This window comes from Perca fluviatilis, chromosome 22 (genome assembly GCF_010015445.1).
Source record: "Perca fluviatilis chromosome 22, GENO_Pfluv_1.0, whole genome shotgun sequence".
In the NCBI taxonomy this organism is placed as follows: Eukaryota; Metazoa; Chordata; class Actinopteri; order Perciformes; family Percidae; genus Perca; species Perca fluviatilis.
Genome location: NC_053133.1, coordinates 25,045,441 through 25,072,389, shown reverse-complemented (window position 1 = coordinate 25,072,389; position 26,949 = coordinate 25,045,441). Strand labels below are relative to the sequence as shown.

The window sequence follows — 26,949 nt, the reverse complement described above, 5'->3', positions numbered from 1 at the left end:
GAGAGAGAGAGAGAGAGAGAGAGAGAGAGAGAGAGAGAGAGAGAGAGAGAGAGAGAGAGAGAGAGAGAGAGAGAGAGAGAGGCTAAAAGATCTGCAGCTTTTCAGAGCTGGATTAAAACGGTCAGCAGGCCAGCTGTGAGAGAAGCATTTAATAATGTCAAACAACCATCCTACATTATTCATTTCATGTGAAGTAGGCCTATTTTATCAGGGGCATTTTCTTTAAGTTGGAGTAGGCTAATAACTCATTTAAAAACAAAAGTTTCATTAAAAATAAATACACCGTAAATTGTGTCTGTGCCATATATGGCTTTGTGAATTACTTATTATTTTCTGTATATCAAAAGCTCCAGTTCACAGAGCATTTGAGGACCTGTGGATCGAGTAAAATACTTTTACTAGCTGTAGTCATGTTGTAATTGTTCTTTATAATATATAAACATTAATATTATTTATGGTGCCAAATCATACCATTAGTTATCTCAACCAGAATCACTGAGTGCAACCACAGTCTAAAGGTCAACTGGTGGCAGCACTAGTGTCAGTGTTCAGGTTTTGTTTTTGTTTTTGGGGGTTGCCTTTTTTCCAGATTGGAGCAATAGCCCCTCCAAATGTCTGCGAACGTCCCTGATCTACCTCTTAGGTGAACTACTCGGAATCTGTTTAAAAAAAAAAAAAAGTTAAAGGGTATGTGTGTTTAAATGTTTCACCACATTCACAACACACAGCATTTTATCTGTGTGGTTTGCAGCTTGTGGATTCTTTCTTGTGTGTGTGTGTGTGTGTGTGTGTGTGTGTGTGTGTGTGTGTGTGTGTGTGTGTGTGTGTGTGTGTGTGTGTGTGTGTGTGTGTGTGTGTGTGTGTGTGTGTGTGTGTGTGTGTGTGTGTGTGTGTGTGTGTGTGTGTGTGTTAAACTCACAGGAATTGTATCTTAGAGCACAAACCATCAGATTCTCCTATCAAACATCATCAGGTCAGATCTGTTGATTTCCTGTGTTGGAGGTCAAACATGTCAATAAGCTTTTTAGCTTTACAAATTACAACTTATCCTTGTCACAGGTGGAAAGTGACTAAGAACATTTATTCACTACAACTATGAAAAGCCGTTTTGGGTCGTCTTTCCATTTTTCCAACCATCACAACTCTGGTTTTGGTCAAAATAAACACATAGTTTACTGATTTTATATGTGAAAATATGTTGGCTCCATACACGCTAAAAGTATTGTTTTTTTAAATGGAGTCTGGTGGGCTTAGCGCTAGCGACTTCAGAGCTGTTTCTGGTTAAACAGAAAGGTCTTAAAATAGGTTTTTATAAAGGCCTATATCTGTAGGGATCCTTTCCATAATGTTGTCAAACACCTAAAATAATAATCTGAGCCTTTTAGTGGCAAAAACAGAACTTTTAGTGGACCAAATAGAAGGCAAACAATTGCCCCCATAGGGTGACATTGCAGCCCGGTCTGTTGCTGCGGGTTACAGCGTTCACGCTTAATACTGGACCAGTTTCAAAGATTGTTGTTCCCATCAGTCACTTGCAGAGGTGTCTGCAGAGAAAGTATTCCCATTCATTACTCAAGTAGAAGTACAGACACTAGGGTTTGAAAAGACTTCTGTAGAAGTTGAAGTATCAACTCAAGCTTTTTACTCAAGTAAAAGTGTAAAAGTACTGGTTTCAAAACTACTTAAAGTATAAAAGTAAAAGTAATGTAAGGGGGGAAAAATGCCATCAAGGACAAAAGCTTAGCCCCCCCGCAGGGGCCTATAGTGCACTACCCCACCTAATTTTTCTAAAGGCCATAATGACTATAATGTTATATTAAAACCATACCTGCAAACTCAGAAGGGCTGAAAAAGGTGACACATCTCTGAGTCTGTGTTTTTCAGACAACGGCAGCTACAGTCTGGTGATACAATCCTCTCCGGTGAAATCCAGACACACTTTTACACCGTTTAGCTGTCAGCATTTTAACCATGTTTACGCCAGCTGCTAGCTTACGGTAGGCTAACGTTACCTGCTGTCCAGTGTACTGTTAACTAGCGTCCTGTGCGGCGATGTTTCAGTTCCCTCTAACGTCAGTTTTCATCAGAGAGAAGTGCAGGCATTTAAGTGGCACCTAAATAAGGCACCAAAATCTGCGATTTAGAGATAACGGTCGTTGGCACCGGTGCCGTATTAGCACCGGGTCTGTGCAGGTGCGCTGGTTCGCATACAAACCAATAGGGTGTCGGAATGTTTATACTTCTTCATCCAACCACAATCAAATTCGCTCTATCCGGATGGCGTGATTTATCTGGATAGGTTTTTGTTTTGTGTGTTTTTTTTTGAACGATGACAAGCCGGATTGAAAACAAGCCGAACTGAAATAGGAGTAACGAAGCTATTTTTAAAATGTAAGGAGTAGAAAGTACAGATAATTGTGTGAAAATGTAAGCAGTAGAAGTAAAAAGTCTGCTGTAAAATAATTACTCCAGTAAAGTATAGATTTCTACTTAAGTAAGGTAACAAAGTATTTGTACTTCGTTACTTGCACACAAACATTGGAAAACAGGCTCCAAGTTACTGTTACCCTTTAAATCTCTGAATTTGATGCCTTAAATTGAGCCATTATTATTTCAAAATTAAGTTGTATGTCGCTTAAATGCACTTAAAGTTATCAAAGCCTTGTGTAAAAGCAGACTGAGTGGCATAAACAACATTTAGAGCTGCACATTGGTCCTTTTAAGATTGGTTTGTTTTACCACTTAACATAATCTTAATTTCATTCTTACTATGAAAAATAAGTGAGTAAACTGTTAAATTGAGGGTGTCTGTTCCCTTCTGATTGTGCTGTAGAGCCAAATGTCTGAACGTCAGAGGCTCCACCGAGCTTTTATGTTGATTTATGTATCCTGAGTGTTGGTGCAGCAGCAGGCAGAGGATCAGTGAAACCAGTAGTTCAGCCAAACAGGAAGTTGTGATTAATACCTCCTAATGTGTGTGTTTTTGTCCAGGATGTCACGGCGAGTGGGACAATTTATCCTGTTGGCAGAGTGCAACGGTCGGCAGTGTGATAACCCGCCCCTGCCCCCTCTCCCTCCTGCACCTGTTTGGAAAAAATGGTGAGTCTGACATCATCGTCGCATCCGATGTTGACGTTTCTGGACATTTGTGCGCCGTCAGGGAATATGCAGCCGTAGATCTGTTACAGGCAACGTTGGGGAGTTTAAAGAAATCTACGGTTATAAGACACATCGTCACGGGAAAGTCACGCTGCATTAACTGTCCGAAAACTTCTCCACTCCACAGTGCTGCGGAGGACAACTATTAAACTAATCGCCAACTATTTAGATAATCGATTAATCGGTTTAAGTCATTTTTTATGACTTGGAGGGTAAAGCTTATTAAGAAATGAAAAGGTTGAAATGTAGAATAAAGCCTTTGATTGAAGTTGGAACTTTAACTTTAATGTTGTTGTTTTTTTGTGAGGATTCAATTTATTTCCAATAATTGAAAAGTAATGATCACGGTTTGTAAAATCGTCATTTTCTCTTTGGTTTCCGTTTCATAAATAATGTAGATATGACTTTTGGTTCATTAATAATAGGCTAATTATTATAATAATAACTGGCTGCAGCTCGTCTGTCTATGACTTTGTCTCAGCCCTTCTCTTCCTGCCAGCTGTTCGTCTTTCAGTCCACTTTGTCGGCTTCATCCATCATGTCGATCGCCTCTTGCCCGTCTACCTTTGATCCTCTCAAGCCGCCATCATCTGTGCACGTTAAAAAACGGCAGGTCTTTCATCCCTCCTCCTCTTCTCTGTCTCCTTCTGCCTCTGTTTCCTCTCCCATCAGCCCCTCCTCTCCCCCTGCAGTATTAACCTTCCTCCCCCTCAGCCATCCGTCACTCTCTCTGTACCTTACATCTCTTTTCTCTGTCTTTCTGAATATAAATATGTAACTAAAAAATTTATTACAATTAGCCAATTTCCTATAAATGTTGCCTCTTGCTAAAATTGTCTTGTTAAAGGGTAACTACCGTTTTTTTCAACCTGGTCCCTATCTTCCTATGTTTTTGTGTCTAAGTGACTGATGGGAACAACAATCTTTGACATTGGTCCAGTATTAAGCGAGATCGCTGCAGTCGGCAGCAGTGAAACAAGCTACAATGTGAGTTAATAGGACAACTGTCCAGCTTGTATTTACCTTTTACAAAAGTGCTTGTTTTGCTGCTGACAGGCTCAGATTAATATTCTAAGTGTCTGACAACATTATTGAAAGGATTTCTAAGGAGGTCGACCTTTCTGTTAAAGAGTAAGATCCCTTTTTTAAACCTACTAACATCCGTGAAATTGTGTTCGCTAATAAACGGTAATTTTAGTATTGTAAAATACACTTCATTCAAAGTCGTTAAAATAAATAAAACTATGAAAAGCCGTTATGGGTCGTCTTTCCACTCTTCCAACCATCACAACTCTAGTTTTGGTTGAAATAAACACATAGTTTACCAATTTTTATATGTGAAAATATGTTTGCTCCATACACGCTAAAAGTATTGCTTTTTTAAATGGAGTCTGGTGGGTTAAGCTCTAGCGACTTCAGAGCTGTTTCTGGTTCAACAGAAAGGTCTCAAAGAGATAATGTTGTCAGACACTTAAAATATTAATCTGAGTCTGTCAGCGACAAAACAAGCACTTTTGTGAAGGTAAATACAAGCTGGACAATTGCCCTATTAACTTACATTGGGGCTTGTTTTGCCGCTGCCGACTGTAGCGTTCTTGCTTAATACTGAACTAATGTCAAAGATTGTTGTTCCCATCAGTCACTTAGACACAAAAACATAGGAAAATAGGGGCCTGACCAACCAATCATATTAACATACCCGGCTTCACCTAACCTAACAACCGCAGTCCCACATAAGCTGTGTCACGACGCTGGTTATCAACTAGTTCAGTCAACTCAGGGTTTCCCAATCCAGCGGCGCGCGTTCACATTAAGAAGGCGGTGTTTGCACAGCACGACCAATCGCAAACCTCTACCAGAGCCGCATATTTCACATAAGAAGAGCAAACTATAATTCTACAGAAATACGAAGAACACAGACACGGTTTTGTAGGCAAAACGCAATACAGTCGCAGCTTCCTAACCCAGCAAGGAGAGCTGGCAAGAAATAGCCGACGCTGTAAATGCGTAAATCACAACGCTTATCAATATCACTCCGCCCATCAGTCAGGCAAAAGATCTGATCATAATTACACTTGTGCTTTCCATAAACTGTTGTTGCTGTAGCCTTTTATTTCAGTTGCAACCCCGGCAGCGGTAAGCGGTCGTGAGAGCAAATAAAAAAATATATAAAACCTAATTCAAACCGATGTGCGCATTGGCGACACACGGCTCAAGAAGCCAATAAATAGGCTATACATAATTCCCTCCTCTGAAAATCTATATCTTTCATAAAAATACCCATCGGGGAATGTTAACTGGGTTGTCGGTCTCTAAATGTTTTAACTTTTATGAGCGCACCTCTCTCTCTTTCTACGCACCGAGCTCCACCGGATCTTCTAAGAACGGTGACGCCGTTATCAGCCGAGTATTGATTGGTCGGCAGGCGGTGCTTTAACACCGGTTGATCTCTAATCTCCAACTTAACCTGCTCCCGAGCAGGTTAGGGTTGATCCTGAAGTTACCTTGTTAATGCCAAATCTTGCTTCATAGTACAGGCCTCAGGTTGAAAAAAAAACGGTAGTTACCCTTTTACGAAAAGATTTATGACACTTTTGTCCCAAAAATAAAGACGGAAGTTTGGCTCAGCTAACTCCAACAAATTGTACAATTGTCTCAGCTGAAAAGTGTCTTTGGCAAGTTTTGTTAGAAAAGTGTCTACATAGAGAACTCATCCTTTTCCTCCGGGCGTAGAAAATGACCTGAGCTGACTCTGGAGAACAATAACTCCTCAAGTGTTTGTTTCTGAACTCATTTGACAGAAATCTATTGATGTATTACTTTAATACTTTTGTCAATATTTTCAGACGAACAGAAACTTGCTTCAGATGGTAAAACCTCCCTTTATCTCTCTGTTTGATCCCTCACCCTCTGCTACGCCAGCACCCTCTCCCTCTCCATCTCTGTGTTTACCTCTCCTCCCTCCATCCCGCGCTGCTCGGGCTCCTTCACTTAATGAGTCTAATTATTCGCCGTGCAGCTGACAACATCTGGGCTGGCCCACATTTTCTCTGTGATTCGTACGCAGCAGCATCTGTCAGCGGCCCGGTTTCTCCCCCTGCAGACATGGAGAGCATTAGATCGTCCCGGTTAAAGGATGAGGCGTGTAATCGCCACAGAGCAGCGGCTGCTCCACATCGGAAGTCACTGACTGAGAACGTGACTGTTAAATAGATTCTCTCTCTCCTGTCGGTCTACTGTACATCTGAATCTGTTCGCTGTGCAAGAGAGACGACAAGACTGAGACAATTTTTTGAGACATTTTAAATATGAAAACCGAAACGTCTGCTGTTAATGGTGGAAATAAGCTGTTTTTGTAGGAGCGTAAATCCCAAGTAAAGTGTCTAAACACAAATCACCTCCAAAGCTCACAAATTAACCCATCAAACTCTCGTTTGTTTAATTTGTATAAAAAAAAACAAAGTGTAACAATGAAAATTCAGTTTTTCGGTTTTCTGCTGGACTATGTGTGGTCTCTGAGCTGTTGCAACCTGCAGAGGCTTCAGGAAGTTAGTGTTGTTGAGCAAGAAATAGTTTCCTGTGTGCAGCAGATACAGCGGCAGAGTTTTATCAGGAAATGTAATGTGCAGATCGATGTATCTTTTGGTTTGTTGGGTGTCAATGTGTGTTTTCTATGTAATCATCAACAAATCTAAATAGATTTGCTTTGAACTGCTTTCAGGAACACAAAAAGCTCAAAGACTTATAATATGTATAGTATTATTTCAGATTAATTGGTTGAATTTAAACTTTAAAATTAACTGAATTATGAATAAATGTACTTCAATTTTCAGTTTTTTTCTTTGTAAACCACTTTTATTAAAACTTTATTTCATCTTGCTGACACCTAAGTGCAGTTTCCCTCTCTCACAAGTGAGTCGAGTGTACACAGGAGTGCGTTGGTCCCTCTTGGCCACCGTACTCGTCCTCTTGAGTTCAGATCAGTTAACGTGAACAAACTGTCAGCGGGCCAGCAGCCTCATTAACAGCCAGGCTGCTGTGGAGCACGAATCGAGTGTATTTACAATAAGACAGCTTAGAAACACAATCTGCTGCAACTGCTGAGGACCTTTTATTATGGCCGACCTTTTCCAGTCCGCTGCTATACTTTTATTTACTCTGAGATTTAATAAGACCTGCAGAGAAATACAGTTAACATGAGGACACTGACAAGTTGTTCGTGCATTCACGAAATGTACATTTTTTTTTATTGTGTTACACAAGACTGTAGTCAGGATTATACCTCCCCTTATCCCCTCTAGATTTTTGTTGGGTTTATTTGTGGATATAGAAAGACAAAAAGGATCCAAGGGATAACATGTAAAAGCGATGAACACTTTTTTCCAACATGGTCCCTGATGGAAGAGAAAGAACATACAACACATGCAAACACATACATCAAACTACACATCAGAAGTACCAGATAAAACCCCATGAGCTACAAAGCAATAAAGTACCCGGTCCTCAGTCTAGAGTCTATTTTTCCCTAATTATCTATTTTATTCCACAAGAAAACCCTAACTTTAAGTTTAAAATCCCTTTTTTGTTTCTGCCATTTTAATAAGTGGAAGACTATTCCGTGTGTGTGTGTGTGTGTGTGTGTGTGTGTGTGTGTGTGTGTGTGTGTGTGTGTGTGTGTGTGTGGGGGGGGGGGGGGGGGGGGGGGGGGGGGGGGGGGGGGGGGGGTGGGGGGGGGGGGGTGTGTGGGGGGGTGTGTGTGTGTGTGGGGGGGACACCGGGCCCGTGTCTCCTGGACATGTTGAGTGTGCACCATCAGAATCTGAACTCTCAAATACTTTGGGGCTACACATATACCATGTCTTTGAAATAACACATTATTTCAATTGTTAATATGTTATTTATTACCTGTTAAATTACACTCTCTGTAAATATTATTTCCGAACACAAATGTTTCCAAGCTGCCAGGATTACAATTTGGAACTGAATCCTATAATGTTTTGTTGGCATTAAAGTAGTCAAATCTAAGTAAAATAAGTCTAAAAATACAATATAAAATCCACCTGACTTGAAATTGAATTCCAACACATAAATGAATCGACTAATTGTTTCTGCACATGTGTGTCTCAGGTAACCTCAGCAGGAACTGCACAGAGACCGGTTGGTCTGACGTCTACCCCGCCATCACCGTCGCCTGCTGGTCCAACAACACGGGTGAACCCAGCGAGGTGAGTTCACTGTCTGTTCACTTTCTGTGTAGTCTTGCGTTGCCAGACCTTCCTCCACAGCGCTACGGAGGAGGGTCTGGCTAGTCCACACAGCATCCCGGGATGGGAGCAACACGTGCTCTGGTTTATTGGCGTGTCTTTAAACCAATCACAATCGGGATGGGCGGCGCTAAGCGCCGGACGCAGTAAGGGGAAGGAACTTGTTTTTAGTGGAACATGTGTACGTTCAAAAGTAGTTTTAGTCGTGCGAGAGTAAACTCAGATTGGACAGATAGTCTAGCTAGCTGTCTGGATTTACCCTGCAGAGATCTGAGGAGCAGTTAACCATAGTCCTCACAAATCTACCGGAGTTTAGAATTACAACACAAAGTCTTCAATATAGACTACTTTCTGTGTAAAGTTACGTGTGAGCTGTGATACAGTTAGCCAGTGATGATGTTCAGTTTTTAAGCTGCTGCAGACTGATGTTTCATGTGTGATTGTGCAACTTTGGCAGATATTAGCAGAGAAAGTTGTAGGAAAGCTGTCCTAAGTGAACTGTAGAAAGTGCAGCTATACTCCGGTGCGGTCAGTCAGTCTTTGGCTGAAGTGACGGATGGCAAACCCAAATGTTGATGCCTGAGCAGTATGCTCGTGTTGACATCGACACATGTATCGGGTGTGATCTAGCGTCTACCGCTTTTGAGCAGGGGAACGGAGTTCATGAAGGACGTAGGTAAGGGGGAAAATAAGACTTTAAGACTTTCACCCAGGAAACGTTTCTGTGTCCCGGGTCTACTGAAGGGGGGGCGGTGTTCCAACCCAAACCACAATCTTTTTTTCTAATTTTAACTAGTCGTTTTGTTGGCTATCGGCAATCGCCCTTATTTCGTAACATTTCATACGAATTGTTGTTCATAAATTTTTGAATAATATTATCGATGTCATTGCTTCTTGTGTGAAATATGTGATAGTTTTACCTCGTCAGGCCTCAACAACAATTATTCAAATGCAACAATCTGAGACGTTTCAAGGAGACATCACTGGACAGACACAAGCTGGGACGAACGGTCACAAGCTAAAACTATAAAAGGGGAACCACTGCTTCGTTTTACAGGTCCTGCAATTACTAGTAATAATTTCCTGCGAGTTTTTTCCTGAAAAGAACTGGGATTAATTAAAGGAAGGATTGACAATCTAAGACAGTACGCCATACATACTACTGTAAGTAGCAAGTTATTTATCTTAGTTTTAACAAAGAAACCAGGACAGTACTTGTATAAGCAGTTACCACAGTGGTTTCCTTTTGTGTTTTTCAATCGGACCGAGTCTACGTGTGAAGTCCCACGCAGCAGAGCAGAACGTGCTCTTGTCGTGTCGACACATTACAGGATCATATCTCGGTTTGACCCCCTTTGAATCATCTGTTCGAGAGCAGTAAAACCACCACAGACAGTTTTCATGATCTGGTATTAAAAAACGCCAACCACAGACTAGTTTCAGGAAGTTTCTTACCTCTCCTGCTCTCCTGCACAATCTAATCTCTGCTCTTTGTTGTAATATACTTTATATTTTCTAATCATTTTGTGCTAATAAACTAAACGCTTTTGAATGTTTCCGTGCATCACTATTTTTTTAAGCAATTCGTTTGACATTTCCAGCGTTCACACTGCAGTTTCTGCAGGAAATGCATTTTCTAGTTTTGCTTACAATGTAAAAAGTTGCATGTCTCCAAAACCACATCTCAACACACAAGCTGATCTTTAAAGCAACACGTCCTCATACATAAACCACGCCGATGAGTCCCAAAACAACATATGACCGTTCTATTTAACGTAGCGGTTGAAGTTTTAAATTCGTAGTTAGTGTTGTGAAACAGAACTAGTTAGGTGAAGGCAATAAAAATACTTAGGTTAGGTATAAGAAAACCTCCGGAATTGGCTTTAAATGAGTCCTGTTAAACTACTAAAATTAAGTCACAGACTTGGGTCCGTAAAAGGTTGAAGTGACTGTTGTCTTTAGTGCTTTAGGTCCCCCAAAACCCCCGAGACACCCCACTAAAGCCGTCCCTGAGAAAGCGGGAGGGGGAAGCACCAGCAGGGAGGAAACTGTAGAGTTGTAAGGCTTGTACAGTGCAGGAAACAGGTTGGGAAAAGGGAAAAAAAAGGTGTGAAAATGCGTCATAAATCGGGAAAAATAGGAAAACGTGAGTCTCCCAGGGAAATTGGGAGGGTTGGCAAGTATGCATCCACTTGGGGTCGTAATATGGGTAAATATGGATCGTTATAAGCTGCGTGCACAATCGACCTATACGGCCGTTTTCTGGGTGAGGACCAAGAGGACCGTCTGCTTGAAGGATATGTTCAAATTGTTCAAGTTTGTCTAAATTCTAAATTGAAAGAGGTTTTGCTTGCCCGAAAGAAAACTTGGTACTGTAAAGATTTTCTTTGTGTTTACATTAGTTCCAAAGTCAACAAAAACTTCTGTTCCATTTCCCCACAGTAAAGCACTTATCTGAAGTTAATAGATATAGATAACTTCAGGACTGTGGAGTTTGTCCCTCATCACTAACGTTGGAAACACATGGGATGTTTTAATGGCCAGTATTAAAAGGGGAAATGATTACAACATGCAAAACCTTTTTTTCAATGTACATATGGGACTTAAAAACCTGTCCTTTTTAAAACTAAGGGCCCTATCTTGCACCCGGCGCAGCGCAAAGCCCAACGCAAGTGTCTTTGCTAGTTTAAGACCGACATTGACAGTTGTCAATTTCCCATCCAGCGCCCACATCGTTTAAATAGCGAATGCACCTGCGCCCATCTTTGCGCCCATGGGCGTGCTGGTCTTACAGGGAGGTGTGTTCAGGTGCATTCTGAGCGTATCGCTATCTTGAGGCAGCGGGAAGTGATCGCGCCATTGACCAACAAAAACCTGGTCTGAAGTCAGTAGCATTTCATTGTTATTTTAACAGCACATTAGTAAAATGCTCCTAGGCTCGTGCACAGCGCCCACACACTATGCTTGTTACACACACAGGGACACACACTATGCTTGTTACACACACAGGGAAGCGCAGCAGCACACAAACATGCAAAAGATTACAAATAAAAATATTACGGTGCAAATTCGCCATCATAATAATAATAATAATAATAATAATAATAAAAATTTGAATTTATATACTGCTTTTCACAAACTCAAAGTCGCTTGATCATAATAGCAATGTGCCATGGTCCAAACGCGCCTGGCTTTTAAAGGGAATGGGAGATGATCTCTGATTGGTTTATTGCATGTTACGCCCAAACACACCTCTGATTAATGAAGACACTAAGTACAACCCTTTTGAACCAGGCGCACGGACCCTTTTTTTTTGCTGTCAAACTAGCAAAAATATATTTGGACACGCCCTAAACGCACCTGCACCATGCGCTTCACGCCGTGCGCTTAGATCGTTAAAATAGGGCCCTAAAGCTTTTAATGCAGATGTGAAAATAAGACAATGGGAACAAACAAAAGATTCATCTCTCCCAAATCAACCTACTGACGTTCAAACAAACATATACGTTCACTGAAAACAGCCTGCAGGAAAGATAAACAGGCAGCTCGGTCCTACAGCTTCAGTGTGATTTGTGATAAAACTGTTCACTACTGTAAAGGCTTACAGATGGACTTTGAAATGACTAAATTCAAACAGACTGACTAAAAACGGCCCATTAATCCTCCGCATATGGAGTGTAAGCTTGTTCTTGTCACTGATGATCAGTTTAAAGTCCGACCAGTTTCAGCGCTTTCAGTCGCTGTGGTGAAGTAAAAAGAGCTGATTTTCATTACAGTGTGTTTCGGCATCTCCGCGTCTCTGTGTTTATCTGATCGAGAGAAGGCGCTCTGACAGAGATAAACGAGGAGAAAGGTCAGGGTTGAGAGGAAGGAGAGTTTCTGGCTGACAGATCTTTGAACTCCAGCTGATCTCTCGGCTCAGCTCCCCCTTCTCTCTTCAGACCACCGTGAAATCAGCCTTTTCCTTTACATCATTGTGTGTGCAGTGTTGCAGTACTCAAGACCTCTTTTTTGAAGGTCTCTGTCTAGTCTCAAAATCAATGTATTTTTACTCGGTCTTGTCTCCTCTTGTCTCCGTCTCGGATAAAGAGGACTCTGGATTTTATTTCAAGACCGTCAAGCCCCAACTGCAGGAATATCGCTAAATTGCCTCTGCATTACTGTAATTGGATGATAAACTTCCTGCTTCAAATGCAGCCAATAACTTCACTAATTTCTAATTGGAAATGTGTTACTGTTAATAACGTTTCCCTGATACTTTTAATAGCCAGGACACACCAGCCAGACGGCCGACCGTCGACAGCAAAGCCAGTCGAGATGATCAGTCGGGTCCCCGAGGTCCAAAAAACTGCCTTGGGACACCCTGAGGAGACACCAACTTGAGAAACGTAATACGTCTCCATAGCAGCAGGCGGCGCTACTCTGTATTGTTGCCCAAGCAATGAAAACCGGCAGCTGATTGGACGAACGCGTCACATGGGTTTGTTTTCTCTGGAAATTCAAAGCCAGACTGTCATGGCGGCTCGTTCAGAATACGATCTCATATTGTACTAAAATAGTTCACCGAAAAGTCTTCATTTCAGCTCAACAAAGGTCAGTTTAAAAGATTTTGGTCAGATTTTGGGAGACTCTAGTCCCGACTACCCTGCCTCCGACTGAACATGTCAGGTCGGCCAAAATGAACGCCGACAGCCCCCCAGACGGGACACACCGAACAGACTCGAGTCACCGACCTCACCAGACTGTCCAACGGCCGTTTTTCGGCCCTGTGTGTCCCGGCCTTAACACACACTCCCAAGAACTCACAAGAAAGTGAATGCAGGAAACAGGAGAAGAAGCTCTGGCTGTATTTTGGGGCTGTTTCTTATTAAACAAAAAGGATCTATAGGGCTTTTTTTTCCATCATGGTGTCAGAAGTTTAGAATAATAATCTGAGCCTGTCAGTGGTTAAAAACAACACTTTTAGTGGACGTAAATTGAAGGTGCGGAATTGCCCCGTTAAGGTCACATTGCAGCTTGTTTCGCTGCTGCTGACTGCAGCGGTCTTGCTTAATACTGGACCAATTGTTTTTAATTATTTTTGTTTAATTGCAAAGTCTAAAACAGAGCAGCGAGGAGGTGAGTTAGTAGGACCAAGTAAACAAATAAATAGAACAGAAACTAATAAATCATGTACACAGGGGTGGGTCTAGAGCTAGAGTGCTGTCAATTGTAGAAATATTTTATTAACAAAATATGTGCATGTGCTTGTTGCAAAAGCGCAGTGTTTGAGGAAGTGGTTAAAAGTACTCCGGGTGACCTCTGATGCACAGAAAGTTAAGTCATAAAAAGACTTTAGGCTTTTATGGCATAGAGGTGTGTGTGTGTGTGTGTGTGTGTGTGTGTGTGTGTGTGTGTGTGTGTGTGTGTGTGTGTGTGTGTGTGTGTGTGTGTGTGTGTGTGTGTGTGTGTGTGTGTGTGTGTGTGTGTGTGTGTGTGTGTGTGTGTGTGTGTGTGTGTGTGTGTGTGTGTGTGTGTGTGTGTGTGTGTGTGTGTGTGTGTAAGAAGACCCAAAAAATAGAAACTGGTCACCGACCTTACCAGACTGTCCAACGGCTGATTTTCGGCCCTGTGTGTCCCGGCCTTAACACACACTCCCAAGAACTCACAAGAAAGTGGATGCAGGAAACAGGAGAAGAAGCTCTGGCCGTCTGGCTCTGGTCTTGGTCTTGTCGTGGACTCAGCCCCTCAAAGTCCTGGTCTTGGTCTCGATACACTCTGGTCTTGATGTTGACTTGGTCTCGGTTTAGGTGGTCTTGACTACAACACTACAACTACAACACTGTGTGTGTGTGTTTCTGCACTTAAGAGCACCAGCTTCTTGCAAAGAAAAAAATACCTATTCTTCTCACTTACTTGTTTTAAAATATCCTCTGAGATTTCTGCCTCTAGCCCAGGGGTCATTTTAGTTAATGGGCCACAGACCCCTAATTTGATCTCAAGTGGGCCAGACCAGTAAACCACTCCAGAACACCTGCTCTAGCCCAAAACAAGAGAAGTGAACGTGATTAATTTTGCAGCCATAATGCTTGGAAATTTAAAAAACAAAGATGCAAAGTAATTTAGATTTTGTGCAGAGCCTCCTTTTAGGCATTTCGAACGGCTATCCTAGTTGTGGGAGTGCACAGAGGTGACTTCATGTTCATTTTCTGGTTTCTTCTGTTTGTCCTCCAGTCAGCGTGCTCATAATCTAATCAACATTACCCTGGGCTTGCTCTCAGCAACAACAACAAAAATATGGTGAACTAAAATGAACACAAACAATGAGTAGATGGTTGGAGGGTTATCTTGGATCTGTTGAACATGGAGAGAACAGTGATGGGCAGCCAATGAGACATGTTGAGGAACTTTTATAGAGATGCACCATGTAGGAAAATTGAGCCACTACACCATTTACCCAGTCATTTTCTGTGTGTATTATTCTGTATGCTTGTACACCAAGTCCGTAATTGTCGTCCAAAGATGTACAATCGATCGATTTAAATGGAGAAGATAATCAGCAGGTGAATCCAGAACGGTAATGATCATTAGCTAATAGTTCAAAATGAGCTCCAGCTCAACCAAATCCAACAGGAAAATCCTGCTTTTGCATGTTAGCACAGGATATGATAATCTAACGGTAGAATATATAATAGTAGAACAGTTACAGGTGGGCATTTTTCTACTTTTAATTCTTTAACTACATATTCCTGATTTATCCTTAACAGAGTTTTACTGAATGAAAATTTTCCATGTAGGACTTTTACTCGTAACAAGAATGTTTGTACAGTGTGGTTAAGTACTTTTACCTAAGTGAAAGGATCTGAATACTTCCAACACTGGAGAACAGCTGAGACTTGCACACGGTATATTGTTATGGCGAGACACTGGTTGAACCCCTCCGCTCCTCCAGCTGAGTTCAGCGGGGGTTCAGCTCCTGGTCTCTAATCCGCCCTGGTCTGAAAGTAAACTGGAATTTATTTCCCTCTAGAGAAAGATTAGGAAGCAGAATATGTTGCAAAATCCTTTCTTCACCGTCTTTTCTCTTCCCAGTGAACCTGTGTTATCGGTCTGCTCTGTCGGTGTTTTTGGATCCGTGTGTTTTGAACCTGAGGCGTCCTGTGCGATGCCGCGGAGCTTATCTTCCGACCGTCCCAGTTATTGCTTCCGGTCCCGGCTGCATTCCAGGACCCTTTGGTTTATACTGAGCTTTAAACAAGCAGGTAACATCCAGGTTTAAGAGAATATCCGGAACCACTATTGTGTCCACGCTGAATAAAGCCACACACTCCCCCCTTGTTCTCTCATTCTTTACCGTGCAGTCTGGTTGAAAGTCCATCATTCTTCAGAGTCTCATTACTTTAATTGACACCGCTCAATATTACAATTTAGACCAAGGAGAAGTAAATCTCTTGTTTTTGTGAGATTTTTTTTTTTGCGTTGAATTTTGCCGTTTCTATAAAGCTTTTCTCATACGATACTTCAAAATGTGCATCATTTTTTTGTATTCTTACTAAACTATTCTTACTAAACAAAAAGGATCTCCCTCTTTAACAAAAAGGCCTATTTCTATAGGGATTTTTTTCCATCATGTTGTCAGAAGTTTAGAATAATAATCTGAGCCTGTCAGTGGTAAAAACACTTTTAGTGGACGTAAATTGAAGGTGCGGAATTGCCCCGTTAAGGTCACATTGCAGCAAGTAAACAAATAAATAGAACAGAAACCAATAAATCATGTACTCAGGGGTGGGTCTAGAGCCCCCCCATCTGAATTAACAAAATGTGTGCATGTGCTTGTTGCAAAAGCGCAGTGTTTGAGGAAGTGGTTAAAAGTACTCCGGGTGACCTCTGATGCACAGAAAGTTAAGTCATAAAAAGAGTTTAGGCTTTTATGTCATAGAGGTGCGTTGTTTGAAGGTTGCGAGAACGGAAGAGGAAGTTGCACCACACACAGGTCCCGACCTTGGCGTGTGTGTGTGTGTGTGTGTGTGTGTGTGTGTGTGTGTGTGTGTGTGTGTGTGTGTGTGTGTGTGTGTGTGTGTGTGTGTGTGTGTGTGTGTGTGTGTGTGTGTGTGTGTGTGTGTGTGTGAGAAACAAGAAGACACCAAAAACAATTGAAATTAATAATGAATGTGATGTGTTTTATTTAGCAAAATTAAATTGTGTTGTTATATCCTATCCAATATTTCCTATATTTCTAAGCAGATTTTCTATGCTGTATTCTGATCAAGTCCCCCCTGTGCCATTCCATTTAAAAAAATAAAAAAAAAATTAAACTGGAATCGCCCCTGCATATACTGAGCAGTGTGAAAGTAAACAGTAGAACATAAAAATGAATGTTAACACACACATACACACACACACACACACACACACACACACACACACACACACACACACACACACACACACAGCTGGACTGTGATCCTCTCCAGAGCCCTCAGGTGTGGGACTCCTGCTCTTTGACTATCTCAGCGAAGCTTCTTTTTGTTTCCTGTGGAAGAGACGGAGGTTTTCCGTCTGGAAAACATTCAGCTGAGACCAGACGTCACCGCTGGCACTCCCACAGATACTCTAACTTCACACACACACTGGAGATCCAGCTGATTTTCATCTCCGATCACCCTCACTGCGACACAAAACAGATCTTCAAATTAAAAAGCACACGTGGACTCAGCGATGGAGAGACAGGACAGGAGACCGTTTAATTGGGACTTGAAGCTTTGAAAAAAAATAGACTCAAAGGGGGTCGAGCGAGCGAGAAAGCTTTAACTTCATTACATGCAAGCGTTCTTTAGCGAATGGAAGCTACAGCCAAATCGCATTTGTTATGATGTCCTCGATGAGAAGCACTGGCTTTATCTGCTGTAATAAATAGCAGATTGTTGAGGTCAGAGACTGATACGACTGTAAAGAGCTACTGACGTGAAGAAGACAGCCAAGGTGTGGAAATAATTCATTGTGCGCCAGTAAAGTGGCAACATGAGGGAAAAAAAACGTCCCAGTTTGAGCTGAGAATGTAAATGATGTGCTTGATGCTAAACACACAGACAAGAACACATAATTTTTCTTTTCTTCTTTACACATCTGTTAACATAACAAAACCTCTGTCAAACATCTGTGACCCTGAAATATCCACCTGGAGCAGTGCTGGTTATAAAAATATCGATAAAGAAAGCCTTCTCAGCAAACCAAAGTACCAAAGGCTGAATTATTTACAACTCACTCAATTTAATTCACACACTCGGGCAGTGACAGTGAAATAAACTGCTGGAAGCACAGTTGTCCGGTCCCGACCATGCACCACAACATCCCCTGCCAGGGTTGTGTTGCATCTCTCTCCCTTGTTTCCTAACCTATCTATTGGCCAAGTTTGTGAATACATACAAGAAATTTGACCTATTTTTGTATCTCTGTGTGATATCAACGGACCGGAAGCGAATACGTCTCGCCCAGTTCTTTATAGAAATGTATAGGAAGCAAAATCTGGCACAACTTTAACAACAATTTAAATCCAGAATCGGACACTAAAGCTGATTTTATTTATTTATTTTTTTTGCCCAAATCTCCAACCCAAAACTGAGCCACGCCGATAAATGGTTATTATATTTGGGTTATTTACACATACCTTTTACCACGATAACGCAATTTGAATTTGCTCAGCGAGTCACTCTGGCAATGAGTAATGACGCTCATTAACTATGCCCTTGGAGCCGAGCTGCACCAATCACATCGGTGTATCTGATATAGGCGGGCCAGAGGCGAGCTAAACAGATGACGACGTCGAAGTCCGGAATCAGTCAGGTTTTCTGTCAGTGAAACTGATCTATATTGATTGTGCATTTATTTGCATTCTGACCAAAATTTGTGAATAATTTTGTCTTTTCTTTTAAAAAATATCGGCAGAAAATAATTGTGCGAATGTTCATCCCTGGCTCTGATGGTCTTCATGTTCTTCTGGTCTCTGTCTTGACTCGGTCTTGATTTAAAAACCTACACAGGAGCACATAAGATAAAGACAGTCCAGATTTAGACTTCTATCGTGGCCAGGAAGCCGCTCAGCCTAAAGTTCAACATCGCTTTAATTCTCTGGTGTCAGAGAGGAATACAGACAGGGCGAGCGAGCCAGAGTTTATGGATGGAGATGTGTTTGGACATAGAAGGCAATGTGGCTGCAGTAGACCAGAGCCAGCAGGTCATCAGCTCCCAGCCAGAAGGCCTGAGAATCAAACTCAGGAATGAGACGCTGATGCCAGGCCGTGACTGTCTGTGTAGCCTCACATATTTGTCCATGTGTGTTTAGAGTGGACAGATAGTGGTGGAAGAAGCACTGAAACCCTTTACCGAAGGAAAAGTAGTAATGCTACAATGGAAAAGTACTCCGATAAAGTCCTGCATTTACATTTTTACTTAAAGGCACTGAAATCTTATTTAAAAGCTACAACGGTTTTGGTTATTTCACGACCGACTTCTATGTCTTTATTTGGATTTCCCCACGTACATGTGTGCATAGTCTGAAGTAAAATGGGACGGGGGTTGTCCGATCAAACCACACACACTCCTGATGCAGCAGATTAGCCTTAAAGAGTTCTAAACTTTAATCATTAACAACTTCAAACTCTATTGTTGAATTTTGTGCATGTAGTGATGATTATTTAAAGTTGTAGAGAAATATTTCAGATTTTAAATAATGTTTTTATGGGCTTAAAGTAAAAAATACAGTATATGCAAAAGTACCCAAATCATTGTCAGGTTACTTTTAGAGTTTTAAGGGATAGTTTGGATGAGTGTAGTTGTATGAGCTAGCGCTGTAATACAAGTACATTTTGATTGACAGCTTTTTAAAAGCCTGAACCCAATTACAGCCCGACATTATTCAAACGCAGCTCTTTTGCCTTTAGTCAAGAATTATTCATTTATACATTTTTTAACATAATTTACTCATGACTAACGTAGGCTATAGGCCACTTGGAAATAGGAACCAAGAAGTAAAATAAGTCCTCCAGAGGCCAGCCTCCATTGCACCTCCTCAGCATCCATTTTTGCGCTAATCGAAATGCATCACCTGACCGCATCACCTGACCGCTCATTTACCGTGCAACCTGGAGCCCGGTCCGACCCCGTGTACAATCATAGAAATTAAGACCGGACCGGACCCGACGGGTTCGTTCAAAGATCTTCAGCTCTAGTATGAGCTACTTCTCCATAGTCGGTGTGTTAGCTACAGTAGATGGCGGTCGGCATGACAACAGTTTGGAGAAGCAGGCAGGAGTACCGACACGGATGCTAAGCAATGTCCTGCTGTGGACAGGTGTAGCAGCTAAATGCATTTGACAGCTAAAAACATCTGTATCGGTTTAAAGGTGCAGTAAGAGCGGTGTCCATATAAAGAGGCTTAGTCCTCGACGCAGCAGTCACGGGTTCCACGCTGACCTGCGGCCCTTTGCTGCATGTTGTTATTATTATTATTATTATTATTATTATTATTATTACCCCTCCTCCCCTTTTAAGTCTGAGCCATCCTGTCGAAAATAAAGGCCTAAAATGCCCGAAAACTAATCTTAAAAAAAAAAAATAGGCGCAGTAATCGATGCTGTGCAAAGATTGTTGATATTTGAACTCCACTGCCAAACAAATACAATGCCCCCCCCCCTTCAGAAGTGCCGCTCCCCAGATTCAGGGACAGATAACTACGGAAGCGTATTGCATCACCATAGAAAAAATAAATGTTGACACCTTATCTTGTAATTACGAGAAAAGATCTCATAATTCCGAGATCCTCATCTCGGAATTATGATCAATCATCACCAAATTTCTCTCTTATTACCCCTCATAATCACTTAAAACTGTCAAAAAATCTAACCCAAAGTCCAAATATTATGGACGTTATCTGACACTAAGCGTTGCTGCTCCATTAAGGGTGTTAGGAAAAAAACTTAACGTAAAAAAGCTTAACGTGGTTTAAGAACAATCAATCATCACCAAAATCCTCTCCAATATGATGATTGATCGTTGTTTGTACATTAAACCACGTTAAGTTTTTTCACGTTAAGTTTTTTCCTTACAATAGGCTACCCTTAAAGTGCAACAGCAGAGAGCAGAAGCCAGCAGGCAAGTGTTATTTACATAACCTTCTGGTGTACTTACAAACTTTACAATCCATCGTTTTATGAGTGCATAACCTATATATACTAGTGTAGACCTTTGGTATCATTTCGGGCATTATTAGTGGGGTAATGTTAAGAGACACTTCGGATACATTAGCCTCTGCGATAAGCTATTCAGCGGCTAACGCTACTCACCGCTAATTCTCCCAATGTTCGACCCAGGTGAAAAAAGCTTCTGGGGGGGTGTTTGGCTCGAGGTCATGGTGCAAAGGACCCTAGGGTGAAATTACTCCGAACCATCACTTTAATGGAGCAGCAACGCTTAGTGTCAGATAACGTCCATAATATTTGGACTTTGTGTTAGATTTTTTTGACAGTTTTAAGTGATCATGATGAGCAATATAGGAGAGGATTTTGGTGATGATTGATCGTTGTTTAGGTACATTAAACCACGTTAAGCTTTTTCACGTTAAGCGTAGAATGTCCCCTAGATATGCCGCCTTCCAGGTGTTTCAAATTACGAGATCTTTTCTCGTAATTACGAGATGAGGATCTCAAAATTACGAGATCAGGATCTCGTAATTATGACATATTTTCTCGTAATTACGAGATAGGGTGTCTAAATCTTTTTTTCCTATGGTGAATGCAATACGCTTCCGTAGATAACTACCGGCTGGCCGACACAGTCACATGCTTCCTCCCCCTTCTGAAGCCTTTATCTCCGCTCCCTTCTAAGCCACCAGACTCCTTTAACAAAAACGGTCATTTTACCTCTCAGGAGTAGGGAGGTGCTGTTCTAACGCTGCCTCCATCAGTTAGTTAGGTTGTGTTATTGTGTGACTTTGGTGGATCTGAGCTAACCCTTTAACTTCATACGACATCACTGTGAAAAAAATCCAAACTATCTCTTTAATATGCATGAAGACGTTAAAACGTCAATAACGAAAAATCCCCAAATCTGGGGATCAAAGGATTTTGAAAACCATGTCAGAAAGAAGAAAAGACAAAAGTGAGGAAAAATAAAGAATGAAAAGGAGGAAAAAAGAAGGAAGGATGAAAAGAAGAAAAAAAAAACACAAGAAGGAAGACTAGTTACTTCTAGAGTGTTTATATGCATGAACATGTCAAAACATTAATCCTCAAATCTGGAGATTGAAGGATAAAAAAAAGAGACTAAAACAGGCAAAAGGTGAAGAAAAACAAGGATAGAATAATGAAAAGAAAGAAGAAAAGTAGAAATAAAAGAAGATAAGACAGATGAATTGTTATGCATAAATATTGAAAATCTCCAAATCCCCCCAAAAACTTTGTCAGAAGGGAGGAAAGAAAAGACTGAAGCAGGAAAAAGTCCAACAACAGACTGATGGGACGAAAAGGAGAGGATGATGAAAAATACACAAGGTGAAAGACGAAATGTGAACAAAAGAAGGGAAGAAATAAGGAAACACACTTGCTAAACAAATCAAAGGAAAGAAGAAAGGAAAGCGAGAAAAATTGGACAGAGTGAAGGATGTAAAAAGAGATCTGGAGAGGAGAAAGTCTCCAGAAACAGAAACCTGTGTCTGGATATGATGCTGAAGTTCAGCAGCTGCATGAGTGGATGTAAAGCACTTTGCACTTCTGTGTTTCTCTCTCTACATCTGTCTTTGTGAGGACCACCTGCAGGGGTATCGTCATGTCAACTGTGGGTCCTCACAAGTATAGAAGATTAGTCTACACAAGATTCTCTGTGCGTCTTAACATCTTAACACATTTGTAAAGCGTGCATGCTCACGTGCTTTACGTGTTGGTGTGCAAACCTGTACAGTTTGTGTGTTGTTTTTTTTATTTAAATGTGTGTTTAGCCGTATGTGAAGGGGCTTACAATATGTGTGTGTGTGTTGAAGTGCGCGTGCTCATGCATGTCTAAAGCATGTGTATACTGAGAAAGTGTGTGAATGTCCGGTTTATTGCCAGATGGTGTGTCAGACACGGGAATGTTGTTTATAGATGACGAGAGAGCGATGAACGGCAGGCACGCACGCACACACACACACACACACACACACACACGGGGGCAGATCCATCTCTGTGTCGGCCTGAGAGAGAGAGAGCGTTTACAGTGAGTTTGTACTGTTTTGAAATGGACCAGTCTCATCCTGAACGTGCTTTTATTGTGAAAGTCAAGTCAAATTTATGTATATAGCACATTTAAAACAACCAAAGTTGACCAAAGTACTGTACAAATTGAAGTTCACAACATAAGCACTAAAATCAAGCAAAAGGAGTAGTAAAAAAAAAAAAAATACAGTACAATACAATATCATATTAAGATGCTACAAACCTCTAAGAGCAACCAAAGGCCATTGAGAACAAATATGTCTTGACATGTGTTTTAAAACTGTCAGTGGAGGGGGAACATCTGAGACAAAGTGGGAGACTGTTCCAAAGCTTTGGAGCTGCCACAGAAAAGGCACGATCTCCCTTACCCACTAACCTCGATCCAGGAACAGTTAAAAAGAATTGATTCGAGGATCTAAGAGGCCTGGGATTGGAGTAGGGGCTGAGGAGTTCTGAAATATACTGAGGAGCCTGACCACGAATGGCTTGAAAAACAAATAAAAGAATCTTAAAATCAGTCCTGGGTTTAATAGGTAGCCAGTCCAGGGATGCCAGAATCGGATGTGATGCTTTCTCTTTTCCTTGGAAGAGCCTCTCCACGCTGTAAAAAGACACACGGGGCAACAGGAGCTCAATGAGCGCTGTGTGATGTCGTCATGCTTCAGTATCAGTCTCACCGCTGTTGGGTAGTGTGGGGAAACGGGCCTTTTGGCAGATTTTATTTTGAAAAGGGAATAAACCCGAAGTCGCCCAAACAAACTGTCCCTCATTCCGAAGACGTTGGAGAAGATCGTGAAGGACGAACTTTTGAACTCTGTACAGGATCTACTAGACCCGCTTCAATTCACCTACAGACCAAAACAGGGAGTGGAAGATGCAGCATGTACTCTTTTTAACTTGATCTATACCCATCTTGAGGGTGCAAAGAGCTTTGTGCGGCTGCTTTTTTATTGATTTTTCTTCAGCCTTTAATTTCATTCAACCACATATTTTGGCAGGGATCTTAAAGAATGCTTTTAATATTATTAATTTGTTGGCTTGATGGACTTTTTAACTGACAGGTCACAACGCGTAAGAGTGAATAACATCTTATCCGATGTTCTCTTTTCCTCCATCCGCCGTGAGCACGGTGTATTTTATTTTGAAAATGAACCGGATGTTTATTTTGTTTCTGTGCTTGACTTCCTGTCCCGCACTATCTGCCGTGTGCTGAATTGCTGCGGAGCTCTCCGGCGTCCGGCAAAAATGGAAGCTCTGCGTATCTGCTGCGGACCGCCGGAGCTGGGACGCAGTCGGAACGCAGCCGTTATGCAGCCAGTGGAAATACACACCCTGACTTTAATGGAAACCCAGATAACAAAAATCATGCGGCCCAGATCAGGCCCAGATCCTTCATAAGTTCTGGGCCAGATCTGTAAAACGGACCTGGGCCGGTGTCCTTTAGCACAACGGGCCAATGCCGGTGCGGATCCGGTTTTCACATCTGGGCCGGCACTGGCCCAGCTCCAGAACGGATGAGAATTATTTTATAGTCCATACTGGATCCGAGTCTCAAAGATACTCTGGGCCACATCTGGACTGGAACTGGGCCAGCTCTATTTATTAGTTCTGGCCCGGATTCACACCAACTCTGGCCTCTGTCATCTACCCACAAAACAAACCATATACAAAAATACGTGATTTTTTTTCAGTTAAAGGGATAGTTACATTTTTCGTCCGGCAAAAATGGAAGCTCTGCGTATCTGCTGCGGACCGCCGGAGCTGGGACGCAGTCGGACACAGCCGTTATGCAGCCAGTGGAAATACACACGCTGACTTTAATGGAAACCTAATGATGCCGTTCCGCAGCCGTTCCGCATCTCGGTGGAAATCCACGGTTAAAAACAAAAACGGGCTGCAATACATAACTAAAGTGTGTGGCAAAATTTCCCACAACTCTGACTGACTTAAAATCTCTACACGAGACAAGGACCCTGAAGCAGGCCCAGTCAGTCCTGGCTGATATAAGCCCCCCCCCCACCCCCCTGAACAGCTACTTTATGTTGTTGCCGTCCAGCCGCAGATTCTGTCTGCCTAAATGCAGGACAAACAGACACAAAAACTCCTTTGTTCCTGCTGCTATAGGCTTTGTTAATAACTCAATGTGAGATATGGACTTCTGTGTATGTATTTATTTGTGTCCTCTATTGATAGTGTCTGTTGTTTGTATGGCTTATGTGTTGCTTATGTTGCATCCTGTTGCTGCACAACCAATTGCCCCTCAGGGGTAGTAAAGACTCCTTGACTTGACCTTGACTTGAAGTCGGTATTTAATCAAACATACATAGAAACACCTAAAAGTATATTTTGGCAAAAGAGTCTACGCGCGAGGAGTCCTCGGCTCTATAAACGACCACACAACTTGGGGATGTTTTCAGTCACCAGGCAACCGCTTTGCTTACTTTTTGCAGGCGTAAACAATTATTCATGCAGCTGTTTCTTTAACATGTAGATGAACGTATGAATAGATAGAGAGCAGCGCCCTCTAGTGGCTGTAATTATCTGCCTTAAAACCTGTACTGAAGTACACATTTAAGAAACTTAAATATTTCCATTTTATGCTACTTTATACTTGTACTCCACTACAATTTAGAGGCAAATATTGTACGTTTTACTCCATGACATTTATCTGACAGCTTCAGTTACTTTGCAGATTCTGATCATTAATATAAAATATAAATCGGCTAATAAATGATATTTTAAATGAAGCAGTGAATTAAGCAGTTAGAATTGTCCCCACCTTCACCAGCTGCAACATTAAAGTCATGAAAACCAATTATAATCTGCATACATACATCTGAGTGCTTTTACTCTTGGTACTTATATTTTAAGATTATTTTTATCATTGGACAGCTGAAGATATGAAAGGGGGAGAGAGAGAGAGGGGGAATGACATGCAGCAAAGGGCCGCAGGGTGGAGTCGAACCCCGGCCCGCTGCGTCGAGGAGTAAACCACTGTATATGGGCGCGCGCTCTACCAACTGAGCTACCCAGGCGCCCTGATACTAATACTTTTGCTTTTACTTGAGTAAAAGATCTGAATACTTCTTCCAGCACTGCTGGAAACCAATATAATTTCTTGTAGAATACATATACTGTGAATTCTATCTAATTAAAATGTATGTTTTTATAGTTATTCTTGTTTGTTTTAAGCCGTGATGAAGACCTACAGTGGTCAAACAAATGGGCTTTTTCAACGATTTGGCCGCTATAAGAAATGCGCCTGGATAGATGATGTTTATTTCATTCTCCATTTACTAGGAGCACCCAACACTTGTTTGAGCTGTGTTTAAGTTTAACCAGTCATCTCTTCTTTTTTCCTTCTTTTTTTTCCCTTGTACATTTAACTAAATATATAATATATATAATAATATTATTATTATATATAAATATATAAGTATTTTCTGTGTTTGTGTGTCCAGCTGGTCTTCTACAAGATAGTGAGGATCCTGTCCACTCTGGGCCACAGCCTGTCCCTCATCACTCTGCTCACCAGCACCATCATCATCTGTTTGTTCAGGTATGACCCACACACACAACACACACACACACACACACACACACACACACACACACACACACACACACACACACACACACACACACACACACACACACACTCCAATCTGTCTACCAGTTACACACCACTCCAGGTAAACCAGTGAAACCAGATTCTTACAGTAATGCATCTTCAGGTATAGCAGATACACAAACATCCTTTTAATCCCCAAAAGTAAAGAAAAACCAAAAAAAATAAACTAAAAGCTGAACTAAGATGTTCAAAACAACATTTGGGAGATTGCTGTTATGAATATAAAATGTATATACAAACTTTTAAAATACAAAAAAACATTGTTTTTGCATTATAGGCCTACTTTTGTTTTCAGTGTGTGTGTGTGTGTGTGTGTGTGTGTGTGTGTGTGTGTGTATATATATATATATATATATATATATATATATATATATATATATATATATATATATTATAATATATATTTCAATCCCTGTGGATCAATTTCTGACTAAAATATTTTGAGCTTTATTTAAAATAAATGTAATAAGCATGAAGTGCATACTCCAAACACCATTGTTTGCAGTGTAAAGAAGCTATACAGTAATTGCATATATGACTAAAATAACAGCTTTTTGAATTTTAGTGTAAATGTGTCTTACTGTACAAAAATAAAACAATCTACATACGTTATTGTTTTCATGATACATTTTTTATTGTTTTTATATCCACATACGTTATTGAAGTTTCT

General features: G+C 41.3%; 1 protein-coding gene across 1 annotated transcript in view; it reads left to right on the top strand.

Moving 5' to 3' along the window:
* Positions 1 to 26,949, top strand: part of LOC120552232 (vasoactive intestinal polypeptide receptor 2-like) — a 51,019-nt gene that overhangs the window by 14,513 nt on the left and 9,557 nt on the right. The window contains exons 3-5 of the mRNA XM_039790082.1: positions 2,992 to 3,099; positions 8,287 to 8,384; positions 26,110 to 26,207. Coding sequence (XP_039646016.1) covers positions 2,992 to 3,099; positions 8,287 to 8,384; positions 26,110 to 26,207 — 304 coding nt within the window. The remainder of the gene's footprint in view (positions 1 to 2,991; positions 3,100 to 8,286; positions 8,385 to 26,109; positions 26,208 to 26,949) is intronic.